Source organism: Pongo abelii, chromosome X (assembly GCF_028885655.2).
Source record: "Pongo abelii isolate AG06213 chromosome X, NHGRI_mPonAbe1-v2.0_pri, whole genome shotgun sequence".
NCBI classification, from domain to species: Eukaryota; Metazoa; Chordata; class Mammalia; order Primates; family Hominidae; genus Pongo; species Pongo abelii.
Genome location: NC_072008.2, coordinates 130777275 through 130798733, shown reverse-complemented (window position 1 = coordinate 130798733; position 21459 = coordinate 130777275). Strand labels below are relative to the sequence as shown.

Sequence of the window (21459 nt, the reverse complement as noted above, 5' to 3'; positions counted from 1 at the left end):
AGTGTTTGGGGCAATGATAATAAGGATTTGGATAATATGTTTCCAATTCAAAAGCACTAATGTTATTGTTGCTGGTTGCATTTGCTTTCTAGCTTTGAGAGGTTTTGGAAAATGCATTTTGCAAGAATTGCCTGCAGTGTTAGCACTAAATGATAGTGTGGAGGTAAAGAGAAGCATGCCTTTATCTAATTTCATACCTCCTTGATAAATTTAAAGAAAAATGTTCCTAAACATTTTACCATAAACTGCAGAATATTTTCAACTCAAAGCCTTTCTCTGTGTACTGTGATACGTGTAAAACTCTGAATGCAGATCACAGATATAGGCTTAGTCTATTCAGCATGAGATGATAATACTACCTTGTAAACAGGAACTGCCCCCAAAATTTGATCTGATTGCTTCCTCTAGTTGGGTGATAACATGCTGAAGTAATACCCCAACACGCATTTCCCAGTGAATATTATTCCTCTCATCTTTGTTAATGTTGTTAAATAATTTCAAACTCTCCTCAAGGCAGCTGCTCTGTGCTAGGGAGCTAAACACAAGAGAGGCCAATGTTTTCTTTTATTTGTCCGCCTGCAGACACAGAAGTTGTTTGTGTTGTCTGGAAGCACAGAATATGCTCTAAAATATCATTGTTGTTTTCAATGAGTCAAAGTGACAAGTTGCGGGTAAAGTGAATCCATAAGAATTAGTACAGAGTGGAATAATACTTCAAAAGGAGGTACAAAAATGCATTAAACTCATATAGAACAACAAGCTATTAATAATATATGCATAGTTTAAGGGTCTGTTTTTATATTGTTGGTGACAAAAGAAATGCCCATTGTCTCCTGGCCGCTATATCCCTCAAAGTATTTTGGCGGCTGGCTGTGGAAATCCAGATGGAAACAGCAGTGAACTGAATGAAACCTGGGAGGCAAGAAGCAGGAAGTTCTAGCATCCGCCACATTCACATTGCACAAATGAGAACTAAGCTGTGAATTTGAATGTGCTGCTTATAATATGCTGCATGAGGTCATTAGGATGGAGGATGGTGTTAAAATGGTTCCAAGTTAGCATTGCCAGTTGGTATCTGTGTGGCTTTGGACAATTTATTTAATCTGTCATTGAATATTGGTTGCTTTATTTGAAAAACAGGACTAATAAGCCAGGCACAGTGGCTCACGCCTGTAATCCCAGCATTTTGGGAGGCCGAGGCGGGCGTATTACCTGAGGTCAGGAGTTCGAGACCAGCCTGGCCAATATGACGAAACCCCCTCTCTGCTAAAAGTACAAAAATTAGCCAAGCATGGTGGCGGGTGCCTGTAATCTCAGCTACTCAGGAGCCTGAGGCAGGAGACTCACTTGAACCCAGGAGGTGGAGGTTGCAGTGAGCCAAGATCGCGTCACTGCACTCCAGCCTGGGAGACAAGAGCGAGACTCCACCTAAAAAAAAAAAAAAAAAAAAAATAGGAATAATAACCTTTCTCTCAGGGCTACTCTGAGGATTAAATGAAATAATATATGTTTCAGGCTTGGTACATAGAAAATGCTAAATTCATGGAGGTCAAGCTACCAAGGAACATGCAGTTTTACATATTAAAAAAGAAGAAGAAGAAAGTAAATCCAAACATTAATTTAGCATCTTCTTTTTTAAAAAATTTTACTTTAAGTTCTGGAAACATGCACACGTGTGTTTATTGCAACACTAAGTACAATAGGAAAGACTGGGAACCAACCCAAATGCCCATCAATGATAGACTGGATAAAGAAAATGTGGTACATATATATCATGGAATACTATGTAGCCATAAAAAAGGATGAGTTCATGTCCTTTGCAGGGACATGGATGAGGCTGGAAACCATCATCCTCGGCAAACTAACACAGGAACAGAAAACCAAACACCGCATGTTCTCACTCATAAATGGGAGTTGAACAATGAGAACACATGGGCACAGGGAGGGAAACATCACACACTGGGGCCTGTCAGGAGGTATGGGGAAAGGGGAGGGAGAGCATTAGGACAAATACCTAATGCATGCAGGGCTTAAAACCTAGGTGACGGGTTGATAGGTGCAGCAAACCACCATGGCACATGTATATCTATATAACAAACCTGCACATTCAGCACATGAACTTAAAGTAAAATAAAATTAAAAAAAGAAGATGCTAAATTCATGTTTGGATTTACTTTCTTCTTTTTTTGATATGTAAAACTGCATGTTTTTTGGTAGCTTGACCTCCATTCATTTCTGCCCCAGGACTGGGGAATGCGTGCTTTGAGATCAGAACTACCTGGTTCAAGTGGTTAAATTAAAAATCTTATACTTAGTCAGTTGCAAGTGAATTTTTTGATAACTGAAATAAGTTAGTTTTCCAACTTCCACAGCTAATAGAGAATGGCCTTTCTTTCTAAATAAAAGTTTGTAATGATAGGACTGTAGTGTAAATACCACTCTCAAAAATAATTGTATTGGTTCAGATCTACTATGCTTCAGAATGAGGTTGACTGACCCTGATTACAAGAGTATAAGACTACTATGTTAGTGTTTGTATATAATAACCCATTCTACCATTGACTATATATACTATGCCACTAAAGAGTCTTTGTAGAAATTAATGGTAAACAAAGGGTACATTATCAACCTCCTATTGTTGAGAAGTAGATTTTGAGGGTTTTTTTTAAATAGTAGGGCTTCATTTACACTGAGTTAACCATATCCTCTCATCTAGTTCTTGGAAACAAATGACATGCATTCGACCAGGAATGAATAGCCAGGATTATGAGAGAAATTTGTAGCTATGGGACAAAACAAAGGCAACTAGACTGTTAAGGTGGAAATGGCAAATGTGTCACCGATATCATTGAGTCTACCTAATCTGTCATGGTACTTTATCTTTGAGCCCAGATTGGCCCATGAATCTTTCCTGCCAGATTAGGAATAAACCTCATTTGTTGGTCACGTTTGCATTAGTCTGTAACAATCTAGCCATTCAGGATTTTGGTATCCAGAATTTAAGCCCTTCGGATTCCACTGGAGTAAAAGTAAAATGGCAGACAAGTTGAGAGAAATCGATCTGTCCATTTCCCTCATTGATGACAGTGTGTGAACACAGATTGGTTTTTCTGTTTTATCAACCTTGCTGCTTTGTTTCATTGCTCCCAGTGTTCTACTTGGACATTTAAATTAGGCAAGCAGAAAACATTCTTGTCTTCCCCCTCTATTTTCTAGAAACATCTTTATTGAGGTAAAATTGACATACAATAAACTATATATAGAGTATATGAGTTGGTAAATTTTACATATATATATATCCATGAAACATCACCACAATCATCACGGTGAATCTACCTACCACCCCTAAAAGTTTCCTTTCATTGCTTTATAATACGTATACCCTCCACTCCCCACACACCCCAGTCCAGGCAACCGTTGATCTGCTTTCCCTCACTATATATTAGTTTGCATTTTCTGGATACTTACATACCTGGAAGCACACAGTATGTAGACTTTTTATTTGGCCTCTTTAACTCAGCATAATTATCTTGATATTTGTTTATGTCATTATATTATTCATATTAATAGTTAATTCCTTTTTATGTCTCAGTAGTATTCCGTTGTATGGATGTACCAGAGTTTGCATTCATTTGCCTATTGATGTTCTTTATTTCCAGCTTTTGGCTCTTACAAATAAAGCTTCTATGAGCATTTGTGTACAAATCTTTGTAAGGACATATGATTTTATTTATCTTTGGTAAATATTGAGGGTTGGAATAGTTAGATCATATGGTAAGTGTACATATAACTTTATAAGACATGAAGACATCTAGGGCCAACATTGCTCTGCACACACCTAACAAAGCTTAATAGCAAGACCCAAAAGGATAAAAATGTTGCCAAGTAATTTAAGCACACACTAGAACAAAGCTTTATATACAAATATATACAGACAGTCCCCAACTTACAATGGTTCAACTTACAATGATTCAACTTAAATTTTTTTTACTTTATGATGGTTTAAAAACAATACACATTCAGCAGAAAAAATACTTTGAGTACCCATACAACCATTCTGTTTTTCATTTTCGGTATAGCATTCTATAAATTACATGAGATAGTCAGCACTTTATTATAAAGATAGCCTTTGTGTTAGATGCTTTTGCTCATCTGTAAGCTAATGTAAGTGTTCTGAGCACATTTAAGGTAGGCTAGACTAAGCAATGATGTTCAGTGGATTAGGTGTATTAAAGGCATTTTTGACTTACAATATTTTCAGGTTACAATGGGTTTATCAGAATGTTACCCCATTGTAAGTCGAGGAGCATCTATCTATGAATTCAAAATCTGTTTTGAATATTCTATTCAATGCCCATGAATTATGAGGTTTTCCACTGTGGATGTTGGAAACAGAGACTATTTCCAGCCCTGTTTCAGATTCAGAAGTTGTTTCTTTTATTCCTTTCTGATAGCTCTTTCTCCATTCTCAGATGGTTTTCTTGCAGGCATGTGCTGTCCAGAGTGCAGGTGAATATGCAGGGGGACCCTCTGAAGATCTATGGAATTCTTTTTCTGCGCAGTTCTCTCCTCTCTGATACTCTGTACTGCAAACTCTAGCTATCTTGGCCTTCCCGCACTACCAGCTTAGTCTTCTCAACTCAAAGAGACTACCAGGCTCTACCTGTGATCCCCCTCCTTGTCCTGAGACCTGGAAACTCTTACAGGGTTTACCTAATTTGTTTCTCATATCTCAGGGATTGTTGTCCTTTATTATCTGTTGTCCAATGCCTGAAAACTGTTGTTTCATACATTTTGTGTGGCTTTCATTGTTGTCATTTAAGGCAGGAGAATAAATTTGGTTGCTGTCACTCCATCTTGTTTGCAAGTGGAAGTCTTCTCCAGAATTTAATGTTTTCCTCTGAATGGAATTCAAATTTGCAAGTTCCTGATGAGTGTCCAAAAAGTTATTTTCTCAATCTTTCCCAACTTGGAAAATTCATTCATTCATTCATTCATTTATTTATTTATGATGAGGTCTCACGCTGTCACCTAGGCTGGAGTAACAGTGGTGCAGCCTCAAACTCAGGGGCTCAGGTGATCCTCCCAGTCTCTCAAGTAGCTGGGACTACAAGCACATGCCACTACACCTGGCTAATTTTTTTTTAATTGAGACAGAGTCTCACTTTGTTGCTCAGCCTGGCTCAAGCAATCATCCCACCTTGGCTTCCCAAAGTGGTGGGATTATAGTCAAGAGCCACCCACATCTGGCCAGAATTTCTTTTTTCTATCCCTGACTTATTTTTTTAGTAACATTCTCTGAGTTCCTGAAAACAGGCTGTCAGAAGAGCTACATACCCACTCCAGGGCATTCTACAAACTTACTGAGATGATAAATTCTATCTGGGATACGGCATGAAACTGGTTGATGAGAATGACAAAAGAAGTTTCTATTCAAGCCACCTTAAAGATGGTCTTTTACCAAGGCTTTGTGACTAGTTTCAGTAAAATTTCCCCAGTTCTACACCCTAGAGTACATTTCTGAAGAATTTTAACAGGCAATTATTTCCCAATTCATTATGCCAAAAAGTATAGTGAAGAAAGCTTCCTTTGTGTGACTGTTTCAGTCAGAAGATGATACTGAGTACTTGTTCTCCATTAGTCTGATATTATAAATTGTATTTTCCTGAATTCACAGCCAGTGGGTTGCTGTCTTTCTCTTCTTGCCAAATTTGTGGAACATCTGTTATTTGAAACAGACAGCTAATTTACCAAAATAACAATTTTTCAATTTGCATTGGTAGGCATTGTTTTATGTTAAGCTAAACCACCTCAAATGTGTCAGAATTGGGTTCAAGTTGTTAACCCTTTCAAGAGTGGTTCCATGTTAACTATTAATTTTTAACTTTGGTATTTAGGGTCACTCTTTGCCTGGAAGTATTCTAAGGTCTGAGGGGATGGCAACACAACCTTAGAATGTAATTTATTCTGTAGTTGATGATGGACGCTGACTCTGTTGTACCATTCTATCTTGGCATCTTTACTCATTCATCACAAAGTAAATGCTTACAGAGAAGTATAGGATGTTACAGAAATAATATTGCTTGCCTCTGTGAGTATGTATTTGAAGCACTCGCAAGTGTTTTTAATGGTTATTTAACTCTAGCTCATTGATCTCACTTCTCTAGATAGAATTGTGCAGCAGATTAATGTAGTTTAAAATTTCAGACACACACACACGCACACACACGCACACACACACACACCCATTGACCAAAAAGCTGCACGTGCTTAGTGAACATAATGGAAATACACAAGTATACCTGGAAGACCACAGTGGGCAATAAGGATTCAGGTTCCAACGAGTTATGAACAGCCAGAAAATTGGGCCAGCACATGTAAGAAATGAGAAATTTTTAGGGCCATTGAGCACCATGCATTTTCAGTGTTCAGTAGCCCTGAAAATTTCTCATTTAGGCCAGGAAGTCTCTGTCTCATTCAAAATGTTGAAATAAAGGGAACATGCACAGGTTCTCATTGATCTAAATTTCTGTTGAAGTCCAGGACCTCCCACCATCTTTTCTAGTCCCTGATTCTTTTTCCAGACTCTTATTACAAATACTGTAGAGCAAGCATCCAATTTTTGTCATTGTAGTGGTAACTGCTGAGTTAGCTTCAAAACAAGTGCTCCCATCTTATGTGAATACAGTCTAAATGGAGCCGTTCACTAAGGTGAAAATTAGTTTAAGGAAATAGTTAGCATTTACTTATTCCCACATCAAATTTTCTTCCTCTTCTTAGATTGCTGAAGGATATTTTAATCTCTCTCTAAATATGATTGGAGTTGTTTTGATTTCTTCCAGGTTTCTACCTTGTCTTCTTTCCTTTTGAGTCCTGCTACAATTCTGTGTCCTCTGATTTGAGCCATTTTTACAGATTTTCAATTCATTGTACTTCCGAGAGCATCCTTTTTTTGATATTAACATAGCCTTTTAACTGCATTCTGGGATGTCTCCAGTTAGCCAATATTGGTCACAAAGCATGAATGTTTCTACTTCAGGCTTTTAACTCTGCCCAGATTTGTTGCCATGCTTTTCCGTATACTGACAGATGGAGAAATCTTGAAAATTAAATAAGGCATAATTAGTAGGTCCTGAGTGCCGAGATAATGGGTGCATTTGGAACTGTCAAGGGGAGATTAGGCTCCAGGAAGCTTAGTTATTTTATTTAAGTCTTCTTATAACCACAGGCTCCAGTTTTGCACATGGGAGCATTCCATCTCTCACTCCTGTGCCCCAGAAAAAGCTGATGAGCCCTCAGCAGAAAAATAAAAGTTAGGTTTGGACAATGTGCCTTTATTACCTTGTTATCATTAGGGGCTTAAAAAGGCTCTGTGTGGAACTTCCCAAAGGACATGACAAGGTCCTGTTAACTCACTCTGCTCACTGCCTAGTACAGCACTGTACATTTGATAAAACATTTTCATGAAGAAAGGAGGAAATTAAATTGAACTAATTTTCTAAGACTAAGAGAAATCAGAGGAGACTGTTTTGATTTCTTTACTTGAAACTGAGTGGGTGTTCAGTGAAGCTGTGTTTAAGTAAACTTACTTGAACTGATTTGGTTGACAATTTGATACCATTTTCTTTTTAAAGCCCTCAAACTGAGAAATAGAAAATGGTACCCAGTAGTGAAAATTATTTGCCTCTTATCCGGTGTTACTTACTTCTTTGTCTCTGTATTTCTTGCTTAAGATTGTAATAATCCATTGCATTTTTCCCTGGAGCCAGTAATGAATTATTAGTGGGTCAGTAATATTTTTTAATTGTGTGAATTTTATTCATTATGTTTCCAATAGCCGTGTTGTAAATGGATACGTTTATATTTGATGAGTAACGATTTACTCAGTTGCTTTTTACATTTTAAGTTGTAGACACTCTGTTTCTCTATCAATAATCTTGCAATTCATAGTAGGTACATAGACTGTATCAATACTTTAATATAGCAGGAATTATAATTATGGCACAAGATCTTATTTAATTAATATGTACTATATCCTTCACAAAGAAGTATAAATGGCTCCTTGATTCATAAAACTACTAACTCTTTTCCCATTTGAACACATTGACCATTACATATGTTGGATAACAGGTTTGGGTTATAATTATAGAATTTTAGAACAAGGCAGTTACCTAGAGATTTATTTCTAGTTGGATCCATACATCTTACAAATGAGAAAACTGTGGCCCCCAAAATGTTCAGTGACTTATCCAAAAACCAAATGGATAATTAATAACACTTGCTTCTGCATGTAATCTATAAGGGTTGTTATGAGTCAGAGTAATTATACTAATAATTCTATCCCCTCCCCCCTCTCCTTTATTTTGGAAATGGACTATACTCTTTAAAAGTTATATCCCAAATTTCTCAGGTCATGGTTAAAATCAATCACACTTCTTGACTTCCAATTACTTATTTGAAGCATAATGCCTTAAAGCTCACCTTTTAGAGGAAGCATGAGGAGGCAGAATTTTAAGAAAAATGGTCTTGAGCTTATCAGAAACACAGAAATTGGCCGGGTATGGTGGCTGACACTTGTAATGCTTGAGTCCAGGAGTTCGAGACCAGCCTGGGCAACACTGGGGGGAGCTCTTCTCTACAAATAATTTTAAAATTAGCTGTGTGTGGTGGTGCACGCCTGTAGTCCCAGCTACTCAAGAGGCTGAGGCAGGAGGAGGATCACCTGAACCTGGGAGGTCGAGGCTGCAGTGAGCCAAGATCGTGCCACTGCACTCCAGCCTGGGTGACAGAGTGAAACCCTGTCTCAAGCAAACAAAACAAAACAAAACACAGAAATGGCATTTCTAGAAAAACGCTGATACAGATAGCTATAACTTTCCTTCTCAAGTTTCGATAAGTGGCTTCTTTAGGCTGAACACCTGATGATCAACCCCTAGATTCAGAAAGTACAGTCATTTTTTTTTCAGTGCTTCATAGCATTTAAAAAAAATTATTAATTTGTTAGCATTAGTAGATGCCTAAGGTGGTCCTATGTGCCAGACCAGCTCTACTCAATCTCATGATCCTCAACCATAAATGTTTCCCTAGCTGCTGAAAGCTTAGCAGTGATGAGTTTCATCCTCAGTTTCCCTCCTAAATTTGACGTTCAACTCTTATGTGTCTAGGACAAAAGTACACCCTAGAAGATCATTGAGAAATCATGCATCAGTCGGGCATAGTGGCTCATGCCTGTAATCCCAGCACTTTGGGAGGCTGAAGCAGATGGATCGCCTGAGGTCAGGAGTTTGAGACCAGCCTGGCCAACATGGTGAAACCGTGTCTCTACTAAAAATACAAAAATTAGCTGGGCATGGTGGCGGGCACCTATAATCCCAGCTACTTGGGAGGCTGAGGCAGGAGAATCACTTGAACCCGGGAAGTGGAGGTTGCAGTGAGCCGAGACCACACCATTGTGCTCCAGCCTGAACAACAAGAGCAAAACTCCATCTCAAAAAAAAAAAAAGAAGAAGAAAGAAAGAAAAAATAAATCATGCATCGGTTAGTCTTAATGGCCTCTTGGCTTAGATATAAGCAAGATGACATTTTGACTACCTTTTTGTTCATGTTACATTTACTTTATTCCACTAGAGAGAAAAGAGCAAGACCTCCTTCTAGCTGTGAAAATTGATTCAAAAGTCTCCTTGTTGTTTTAATATCTGGTGGTATACAATCAACTAAAAATCTTTGTAGGGGTATAATTGAAATATAATAAATTACACTTACTACATATACTTAAGGTGTGCAATATGATAAACTTTGGCATGTATACACCTGTGAAACTATCACCACAATCAAGATAATGGACATTTAGATCACCCCAAAGTTTTTTTGTGTCCTTTGTTATCCATCTCTCCCTCCACCCTTTTCCCCAGGCAACCATGTATTGGCTTTATGTCACAGTAGATTAGTCTGAATTTTCTAGAATTTTATATAAATGGAAGCATACCATGTGTAGATTTTTGTCTGTCTTCTTTCACTTAGCAGAGTCATTTTGAAGTCCATAACATTGTTATGCATCAATAGTTCATTCCTTTTTAGGACTGAGTAATATTCCATTGTGTAAATATACCACAGGTGGATTATCCATTCATGTGTTCATAGATACTTGGGACATTTGTACTTTTTAGCTATTTTTGAATAAAGCTGGTATGAACAACTTTGTACAGTTTTGGACAGAAGTTTTCATTTCTTTGTGATAAATGCCCAAGAGTCCAATTGCTCTTTTGGTAAGTATGGCTTTAACTTTTCAGAAAACTGCCGCACTTTTTTCTTATGTGGTTGCACAGTTTTACTTTCTCACCACCAGTGTATGAGAATTGCAATTGCTCCACATTCTTTCTCAGCACTTCTTGTGGGCAGAATTTTTTTAGCCATAGTAGTGGGTATGTAGTGGTATCTCATTGTGGCTTTAGTTTGCATTTTCCTGGTAACAGTGATGTTGAGCATCTTTTCATTTGCTTATTGGCCACCTCTATTTTTTGTTGTGAAGTGTCTCTTTAAACTATTTGCCCACTTAAAAAATTGAATTTCAACCATTGTGGAAAGCAGTAGGGCAATACCTTAAAGAGCTAGAGGCAGAACTACCATTCGACCCAGCAATCCCATTACTGGTTATATACTCAGAGGAATATACATCATTCTACCATAAAGACGTATGCACTCAGATGTTCATTGCAGCACTGTTCATAATAACAAAGACATGGAATCAACCTAAATGCCCATCAATGACAGATTGGATAAAGAAAATGTGGTACAGGCTAGGTGTGGTGGCTCACACCTGTAATCCCAGCATTTTGAAAGGCCGAGGCAGGAAGATCGCTTGAGTCCAGGAGTTCGAGACCAACCTGGGCAACATGAAGAAACCCTATCTCTATAAAAAATATGAAAAATTAGCCAGGTATGATGGCATGTGCCTGTAATCCCAGCTACTCAGGAGGCAGAGGTGGGAGAATCACCTGAGCCCAGAAGTCAGGGCTGCAGTGAGCCCTGATCACGCTGCTGAACTTTATCTACTCTAGAGAATATGTAGTACTTTAGGTAACAAGGTTATATGTACAAGGCTGGAAAACTACTACTTGTGGTGCACTGTAAGTGCTTTATAGATAATGCATCTTTTGGGAATTTTGAGCACCACCAAGACATTTGTGTATTTTAGAAAATATTTTACAATGGTGACATTGATTTCAAGAAAAGGAAATGAGGCATTTCAATAAACATCGGTTACTATAAGTAAGTGAAACTTTTTCTCTTTCTTTCTTTCTTTTTTTTATGCTTTACCACTTAAAAAAGAAGAGCAACTGATAGCTAATTTGGATTGTTACTTTTTCTAATTATAGATTGACAAGAAAGTGTACTTTTATCTGACTGTATTTAATTAGAGAATTTATGAGTTAGTCTTTGTAGTCAAAGCAGGATATAGTTACAATAGAAAATAAATTATTTATTCTATGTAATTTTTTATCAGATTACACAGCATTTTCTTAGAAAGGAACAAATCCATGTTCTAATTTCCTTTTGAATGGGAAAAATATCTCTTTAATAAAAAAGAAATCTGCTTACATCTGTCAGTGCTTTTTAAAAAACTTTATCTGGTGTTTTATTAATCTGGAATGACAAATTGGACCTGCATTTATTTTTATTTGCTCATCCTTTTCCAACGAATGCCATGACTCAGATGCTCATAATAAAATCTTTGGAAAGCCACATCTCATATGCCGTTGTATGAGTGAAACTAAATGCAAGTCTGTGTTCTTGGAAGTAAATTTTCTAATTAGTGCCCTGAATCCAGGGAAAATAAATGGAGACACTTCATAGCAATTCAGAGCAAAAACTTCCTTTCTTGTATCTTTAAACAGAATTAGAGATGATGCAACAAAATCTGTGGTAATGCCATGATAAGCTTGCACCCTCACTACTACCCATTCCCTGGATCCCATCCACTTCAAGTAAATCTCTAGGGCAGTCGATTTCAAAGTATGATCCCTGGACCAACAGCATGGGTCTCACCAGGGAAGTCATTCGAAATGCAGATTCTTTGGCCCTACTCCACACCTGCTGAATCAGAAACATAAATTGGAAGGCACGGATGGGAGTGGGGTGCAGCAATCTATGTTTTAACAAGCCTTCTAGGTGATTCTGAAGCAGACAAGTTTGAGAGCCACTGTTCTAGGGGAGTGAAGTAAGTTGTTACAGATCTATATAAAATTCATTTCTTGCAGCTTCAAGCTGAAAGGTTTATTACCAGGTTGCCGTAGCAACAACTGCACAGTAGGATTGGATAATGAAACATTGTGAAATTAAGAGGCATGAATATTAGCTGATCCCAATATTCTAGATTGCGTCAATTTATATTGGGCAAAATGGATTTTTACTTTTAGCCTTATGGCAAGAAGAAGCATGGTTTCATAAAATGTTATGTTTGACAAGTGGAAACCACGACTATTTTTTGAATACTACTCCTTTGGAATTTAGCCAAGTTTTTGTAGAAAAAGGGAATTACTCTTAAATACACTCATCATGGAAATCAAAAGGTAACATACTCAGCAGTGACTTATAACCCTGAAAGAGTTAATTTTTAATTGAATATTTCTAATACATTATAGTAGCTTTATTTGCCTACTATATGTTTCACAAAGCACAGTGCTATGCACCTAGTGGTATTAAGTAAACAATAAGAATATTTTGTTAAACCCTTATTTGGTAATTATATGCCCCAAAAATAGTTATTTTAAAAATATATCCATATTCTGCTTGCTTTCCTCTAGTGTATGGTCTAAAATCCAATACTTTCTGTATTCAAAGAATTAAATTCATGTTAGAGTTTGCATTTTATTGATATGTGCTAAGGATTAGATGCACTCAGTTAAGCTCCTTCCCAGCCAAATGGCATATCCTGTCTCTGATGTCAGTCTGAGAAAATCCTATATGGTGTACTACATCTTCGGATTACCTTATCTAAGTATTACATGGACATTTCAGATGATATGTCTTGGCATGTGGTCATTTTTCATTAACTTATTAGGAATTGTTAAAGCATCTTTTCCCCTTTTTGACACCTTGCTATAATTGAATGTAAAATTGACTGTAAGACTGAATGCCTGATATTCATGCAGTAAGTTGATGGGGCATCGTTGTTGTATACCAGAAACCATGCCTACATGGGTGTTTTAGGAAAAAGGGCTCTGTTGCTATCTGATGTGAGCTATGAAAAAATAACATCTATCCTCTGGAGTTTATTTTCCTCAACTATAAAAAGAAGGAATTCGTTGAATCATCTTTAAGGTTCTGAAAATTTTATAACTGTAAGATCTAGGGGGAAAGGAGAGGAAATCCAATCCATGAACCACTGCCAAGGTACAATATATGACTAAATTTTTTTAGGTATTTATTGGAAAAAAATGAATTACATAGAATAATTAGCATAAAGTCAGCCTTGAACTCCTTTAAAATCAATGGAAAATAATGATATTAGGTACTGATGATTTAGAGTTTAAATTAACATGTTTTGGGAAAAATACTTTAGAAAAGTGCATTTGAACTTAATGCTTTTTTCTCAGAGTTTTCACATTGAATTATTTATTCTTAAATCCAATGTGTATGGAATACTTAGAAAAGCAAATCATTTTTAATATTTTAAGCATAGGTACACTCTGCAGATCATATATATTCTTCCTAGAAAAGAAATATCTTTTAAAGGACACCTCTCTACACTTTATACTCCTCTGCACTCACTTATTTCATTACATTTTGTGAAACCTAAAATTGTAGCTATAAAGCTATTTTGGGCGCACTTTTTCCAGAACCTTGTAAGAATCAACAGGAGCATAATTTTAAGCTACAGAAGTGCAAAATAAGCACAGAGTCCTAGCTACCATAAATAAAAGGCCAGAATTCTAAGTTGCAAAAACACATAATTACTACCAATGGGGGAGAGGGGAATGAGAACAAAAAGTAGAATTTTCTGGGGGGATTTCTTCATACTTCTAAACGTTTTCTCTGAACTTTGTTTCTTCTCAGAGATGGAATTCTGTGAAACCTCTCACACTCTGTGCTCTGGCTACCAAACAGACATGCACAGCGTTTCTCGGCATGGCTACCAGCTAGAGATGGGATCTGATGTGGACACCGAGACAGAAGGTGCTGCCTCACCTGACCATGCACTGAGAATGTGGATAAGAGGAATGAAATCAGAGCACAGTTCCTGTTTGTCCAGCCGGGCCAACTCTGCATTATCCTTGACTGACACTGACCATGAAAGGAAGTCTGATGGGGAAAATGGTAATAAACTACTTGAATTGTTTAAGTAAAACACAGAAAGAATGCAGTTTTTAGCCTTTGCTTTCTTCTCCTTCCCTATATCTGCCCTTCTTTCATTTAATATGCAGAATGGAAATACAAGTTAGCAGGGACTCATGGACAAGGCACGTACCTAAGTATCTGGAAAATAGACATTTATTTATAATAACAGACAAAATACTTTTCATTTTTGGTGAGCCCCCAAGGGAAATAATCTCATGTAATCCGTAATATTGTGCATGTTTTGTTTATTACTCACCTTTTATTTTCATCTTTATTTTCCACGGCAATACTAGTAGAATTTATTATAGAATGTCCAAATTTCATGTATTTTGGCTTTATATCAATAAATGAACAGTGAGATGAACAGTTGTATAGCAAGCATATTCTGTATGTGCTTACTATTTGGATTCAGATTAACCTGTCGAATGTACAAACTCAAATTAACCAGGTTGGACTGAAATGGTTTAAAAAACCATAAGGTGAATGAACATCATCCATTTGCTTGACAATAAGGACTAGCAGCAGTTATCATTATGTCGTAATCATATATGATTTTCTTGCAACTTTTATAAAAGGAAAATTTTGTCTCTTTGATTTGTTGGAAAGGGGTTAATTTATTTTATTTCTGTTCTTTTGCTCCTACCAGAGAACAAAATCTTTTCATAAAAAGCACATTACTGCTTATTAAACACATTAATCTAGTCTCCCCATCATTCTGTTTGTGTACATTTTATAAGTCCTCATTACCATGAACACAAGGCTTAGTCTGTTAGCAGTGGTAATTAGTACTTTTTCAGGTGGCAGAGAGATAGCCAGCTGCCCTGTACCTGCAGTTTGTTTTTTCTGTTTTGTCCTCTTCTGCCTCCTTTAACCCAAAGGTGATACTGGCCATATAATCAGGAATTAGAGGTTGCCTACTAGTTAGAATATCACGTCCTAAATAGTAGACCATAACACTTTACAATATCACCAAGTATCCTTGGGGTCTTGATTTTTTTTAGATTATTTTCATATATGTACGTGTTCATGTATGCATTGTTGACTTTGGCCAAGAGTATAGGAAGTAACGTATGGAAATGAGAAGGGAACATACTTGACATATGTAGCATATTCATGTAAGTGAAAGGCATTAGGATAGAAGTTAGGAGACCTTTGACTGGTCACTACAGTTTTCTGGGTTTCATCTTTCAATTGGGAAAAACAATGATCAAAATTATATGAAATGGGGTGGTAGGTGATCTCTTATATTGACAAGACATCTTCTTCATCTCACTCTGGACATATTCACTGGGTTGAAATAAGAAGTTTCCCCACTGGGCTCTACTATTCTTCTACCTTTGCAAGTCCCTTGTTATGAGGTATCTTTTGGGGTGATGAAAATATTCTAGACTTAGATAGATGTGATGGTTGTGCAACTCTGCAAAAATACTAAAAACCACTGAATTGTATGCTTTAAAAGGATGAATATTACATATGTGAATTATATTGCAATAAAGTTGGTTTTTTTTTTAAGCACCACTAGATGAAGGGTAAGGGTTGAAGTTTGAGGAATTGCAGATGACTTGGACAAGGCTTAACTAGTAAAATGTTTACTGTTACAGGTTTCAAATTCTCTCCTGTTTGTTGTGACATGGAGGCTCAAGCTGGGTCTACTCAAGGCAAGTGTTTTCAAATATTTGATCACAAATTATTTTTACTTCACCCCATCCCTGGCACCCTACCCCCACAAAATGGAACCCTGCTTCTCTGACAAACAACATACAAGCCTGCTCAATGAACCTGTCAGAGAATACAGTGGCAGCTTATTTGTTTGTTTTCTTCTTGAAAATTTCACGTGAAAATGTTGGTGGTGAAGAGGAGGTGAAGGGGGAGCTAGGGAGAAGGATAAAACAGGATTCCAGGTAGGATGAGAAAACATTTATTTAACCTGGGAGGAGAGACTGAAATCAGGTTGGGTTGGATTTGGCTTCATGACTTTCTACAAATCTACCATGTTTTACATGGCTCTCATAATTAACTCAGTATGGTTTTGGTATTGTCATAACTTTCAGATGTTGCCTAGCAGTTGGCCTTGGTCTCTTCCTCCAGGTGTTCATGCTTGGCTTTAGCATCACACTTTATCCATGTCATCAATCATAAATAACACTTTCAAATGGAAAAAAAATGTTGTTCTTTCTCTTCTGTAAACCTATATTTACACTGTGTCATTCCTTAGTAAGGGGGCATTGGTATATATTTTTACTTTTGCCTTCATTGTGTTCATTGGGTTTTGCCCCTTTGGAGAGGGATACTACTGAAAGTAACCTTTATAAATGGTTTTCACAACTCGGCCTGTGCTGGGCCCTTCTCTAACACCTTGTGGTAGGGTCCACACATCCCACCACAGGGCAATGACTCAACAATGGGATGAAACTGGTATATAAGGATTTAGAATAGTGCTTTTAACATGTAGGAAGAATATGAATGTTCACTATTATTATTGGATTAGCATTTCAAAATTTCCAAACACACTTTTCATATCTTTATCCCATTTCATCCTTATGACCACTCTGTGAAACAAATTCTATTATTTCCATTTTACATATGAGGAAGTATTAAAACAACAATTCAGAAACAATCTAGCTGAATGCAATGGATTATTTTCCAACTATGCTTTGCTTTCTCCTTTGGATCATGTGTGTATGCAATATGTAAACTTGAACAACTTTTCCCTGCTCTGTTCTGTATGTCTTACTTTGACTCCTACTAATATTTTCGATAAGGAGTATATAATTCGGGTTCTTATTTATCACCTATGGTAAGATTTTACCAATGTGGATTCCACAGATTTTAATTGATGACAACCATGCCTGGCCTGCCTTCAGCATTTCCACAGATCCTTGAGGAGTTGGTTTGAGTTAAGATAAGAGTGTAAATGGCTTTTCCAAAAGCACGTTAATTTGAGGAAACAAGTTATTTCCAATGAATGAACCTGGCGTTTGTGTGGAAATGTTGCTATTTATTTCCCATTTATTTCATCCATTCATGAAAGTATGCTCATCAAGGCATCTATTTTATTAATTTGAGTTTATATATGTTATATCTGAAAAAGTAAAACTACTTAGAATATTTTTTATGTATATGTTTTACTACCTCAGACTCCATGCCAGCCCATCCCTGTGGCTCAATTAATGTCAATGACATTTTGTTTTGTTTCTGTCTTCCTATACTTTCTGAATTTTAGATTATTGATGAAGCAATGGGCATGATATCATGGATCAGCTTAGGAACATTTGAGCCTCACTGCTGTGAATGTTAGATAAAATGAAGATGGAAGAAATTGTTAATTTAGGTGAATTGTCCAACTGAGAAATACTCTGAGAAGTAATTTCAAACATGCTTACTATTCTATTCATCCTAGGAGAATATGACTTTGGTTTTCTACTTACATTTCCAAAATCATGTTTATAAGGACTTGTTTCTTTTATTTCATTAATTGGCCAAGCCTTTCAGAATTTTTTTCCTCATTTCCTTAACTTTATTTGGTTGCCCTTAATTGAATTTATGTCTCTGACATTTTATAACTCATGAAAGATTATAAGAAATAACCCTTAATTTCAGCACTAAAACACTTGAACTTAAAGGCCTGAAGTACTGGAAGGGAAACCATCGGGTGACAGAAGGGGATCTGGAGGCTTTCACAGGGATATCAGAGCACTAATGCGTTATGTTTCCATTCTCTCAAATTTGTCCTAAGTAAACCCTTCATCATCTGTTGGTGCTGAATTGTCTATCAAGAAAGATGCAGATTCACTCAAGTTAGCTTCATTCTGGGACCTGTGAACAGTCAATACCTAGGTGATACTTTGATATCAACCATCATGCTTTATTCTGTGTCATTTTTTTCCCATTTCACCTTACTAACAACATTACTACTCATCATAGGCTAATACTAGAGTTGTGTATTTTATATCCTAACAATGGTTGTTAATAAGCACTAGACTGGAAGCTACTTGAACAAAGGGTCTAATTTATTCACTTTTGTAGCTTCAGTACTTAGCAAGGGGACCTAGAGCGCAGTAGGCACTAAATAAATGAAAAATATGCATTGTTCTAAGGGTAAAATATATTTTTTGTCGATCTTGTCTTGTGTGACTCTCATAAGGATAAAAATGCTACAGTGTGTCAGACCTCTGGTCATCTAATACACAACTCTATCTCTGACAGGTGATCTAATGGTCATTTAATTTTTTTATCTTTAGTTATGGGTACATAATAGGTGTACATATTTATGGGTACATGTGATTTTTTTTTTTTTTTTGACAGAGTCTTGCTCTGTAGCCAGGCTGGAGTGCAGTGGTGCAATCTTGGCTCACTGCAACCTCTGCCTCCTGGGTTCAAATGATTCTCCTGCCTCAGCCTCCCAAGTAACTGGGACTACAGGTGCACACCACCACACCCAGCTAACTTTCGTATTTTTAGTTTAGACGAGGTTTCACCACGTTGGCCAGGATGGTCTCAATCTCTTGACCTCGTGATCCGCCTGCCTCGGCCTCCCAAAGTGCTGGGGTTACAACATGTGATGTTTTGATACAGGCATACAATGTGTAATCAGGGTAATTAGGGTATCCATCACCTCAAGCATTTATCATTTCTTTGTTAGGAACATTCTGATTCCAATATTTTAGTTATTTTAAAATATATGATGTTAACATTGACTACAGTCACCCTGTTGTGCTATCAAATACTAGATCTTATTCATTCTATCTAACTATATTTTTGCACCTATTAACCTTCCCCACCTTTTCCCCCACTTCCCTTTTCAGCCCCTGGTAACCATCCTTCTACTCTCTATCTCCATAAGTACAATTGTTTTGATTTTTAGTTCCACAAATCAGTAAGAAGATGACGTTTGTCTTTCTGTGCCTGACTTATTTCACTTGACGTAATATCTTCCAATTCCATTCATGTTGTTGCAAATGACAAGATTTCATTCTTTTAATGGCTGAATAATATTATATTATGTATATGTACTACGTTTTCTTTATTCATCTGTTGATGGACATTTAGGTTGCTTCCATGTCTTGGCTATTGTAAATAGTGCTATGATATATTTCCTTTCTTTTGTATATATACATAGTAGTGGGATTGCTAGAGCATATGGTAGTTCTATCTTTAGTTTTTTTTAGGGTACCTCCATACTGCTCTTCATGGGGACTGTACTAAATTACATTCCCACCAACAGTATATAAGTGTTCCCATTTCTCCACATCCTTGCCAGCATTCGTTATTGCCTGTCTTTTGGGTAAAAGCCATTGTAACTGGGGTGAGATGATATCTCATTGTAGTTTTGATTTGCATTTCTCTGATGGTTAATGATATTGAGCATTTTGTCACATACCTGTTGGCCATTCATGTGTCTTCTTTTGAGAAATGTCTATTCTTTTGCCCATTTTAAAATCAGATTATTTAATTTTTTTTCCTATTGAGTTGTTTGAGCTTCTTATATATTCTGGTATTAATCACTTGTCGGATGGGTAGTTTGCAAATATTTTCTCCCATCTTTACTTTCTAATAAGCATTTCTTAGAGGACTTTGACAGTCCTACTTAAGTATCAACCTCAGTGATTAGGGTATCCCTCAGCAGTTACATTTGGCTATACATTGAACTGGAGGAAAAAACAGTATCAACAGCTAAATTTGAATAATCAATTTCCAAGAATGTGTTTTTCACATGTGGCCTGAATGGAACAGTTGAATTATAAAATGTGAAAATAAAAATTGTTTATCAAGAAGCCAAATGGAAAGAAATTTTCTAGGTAGTGAAAAAGTATTGTAATCTTTAATAGAATATAAATTGCAAATAAATTATTTATAGTTATAGCCTTGATGATAATGATATTTCTGTTCAAGCAATATTTATTAAGCACCTTCTCTTTGCCAAACTCTGTACTAGAGATTGGGAATATACGAAAGATGAATAATACACATTCCCCAATCTCAAGGAATTTACCGTCTACTGGGAGAGATTGATGCCCTGTTAGTTAAGATCGCCTGTTATAGGTAACAGAAATCAACTTGAGCTAGCTTAAACTGAAAACAACTGTATTAAAAGTAAATAAGAATACAAGGTGACTGTAGTCAGTAATAGTCTAATTGTACATTTTAATATAACTAAAAGAGTAAAATATCATCAGTTGTAATATAAAGGATAAATGCTTGAGAGGATGGATACCTCATTTTATATGATGTGATTAATATGCATTGCAGGCCTGTACCAAAACATCTCATGTACCCCATAAATATATATACCTACTAGGTACCCACAAGAAATAAAAATTTAAAAAACAAAGTACGTGAGAATGCTCCATTGGACTCAGGGCAAGAGTGTGGCTATACCACAAGAAGGGACTTGTTGCAGTCCCTTAACAATTCTCAGAAGAATTGTTAAGACCTTGCTTTTTGTTTTGAAACCCATTTCCTTCAACGCTGTCACTGCAGGTTGAGTTTCTCTAAGTTTCCATCTACAAGACAGGTATAAAAACCCCATACCCCATAAAACCCTAGTTCGTATTTCTTCTATTCAGGAAAGAAGCTAAGATTAACCAGATGTTTTTTTAGTGCCATTTCTAAATTCCAAGGAGACAGAATAATTTTCTCAACTTGAGTCAGCTGTCTACCACTGGTCTCATCAGCTACAGTGAGGGGTAAGGTCAGTAATACAAATGTTGCTTTCTGGAAGCCTACCCAATTGATTCTCGAAGCAATTCCCAACACAGGGCTGTCAGTGTCAAATGGATATGTATACCCAATGAGGTCTACTAGAGAGGATTGAAAACTAATTTTAATACACTTTAGTTAATACCATGATAAAGATACGGTAGCTTGCTCTGAGAGCACAAGAGATGTGAAACCATTTAGTAACGTAAAAGTGGTAATATTAATACAATCTAAATAAACAATGTTTTCTGTATAGTAAGTGGTTAAGAATAACCACGATATAAGACAGACCTAGGTGTTTGCACTAGTTCTGCCATTTACCTGCTGTATGTCCTTGGACAGGTAACTAAAGATCTCCAAGTCTTAGTTTCTTTATCTGTCAAATGATGACTGCAAAGTCTTGGGAGTTTTTGTGGTGAGGAT

General features: G+C 36.7%; 1 protein-coding gene across 11 annotated transcripts in view; it reads left to right on the top strand.

The window, feature by feature from the left end:
• TENM1 (teneurin transmembrane protein 1) overlaps positions 1 to 21459 on the top strand; it is an 841958-nt gene that overhangs the window by 302139 nt on the left and 518360 nt on the right. For all 11 annotated transcript variants that reach the window (XM_009235231.2, XM_002832080.2, XM_054545040.1 and 8 more), the window contains 2 exons: positions 14056 to 14316; positions 15939 to 15995. In XM_009235231.2, coding sequence (XP_009233506.2) covers positions 14056 to 14316; positions 15939 to 15995 — 318 coding nt within the window. The remainder of the gene's footprint in view (positions 1 to 14055; positions 14317 to 15938; positions 15996 to 21459) is intronic.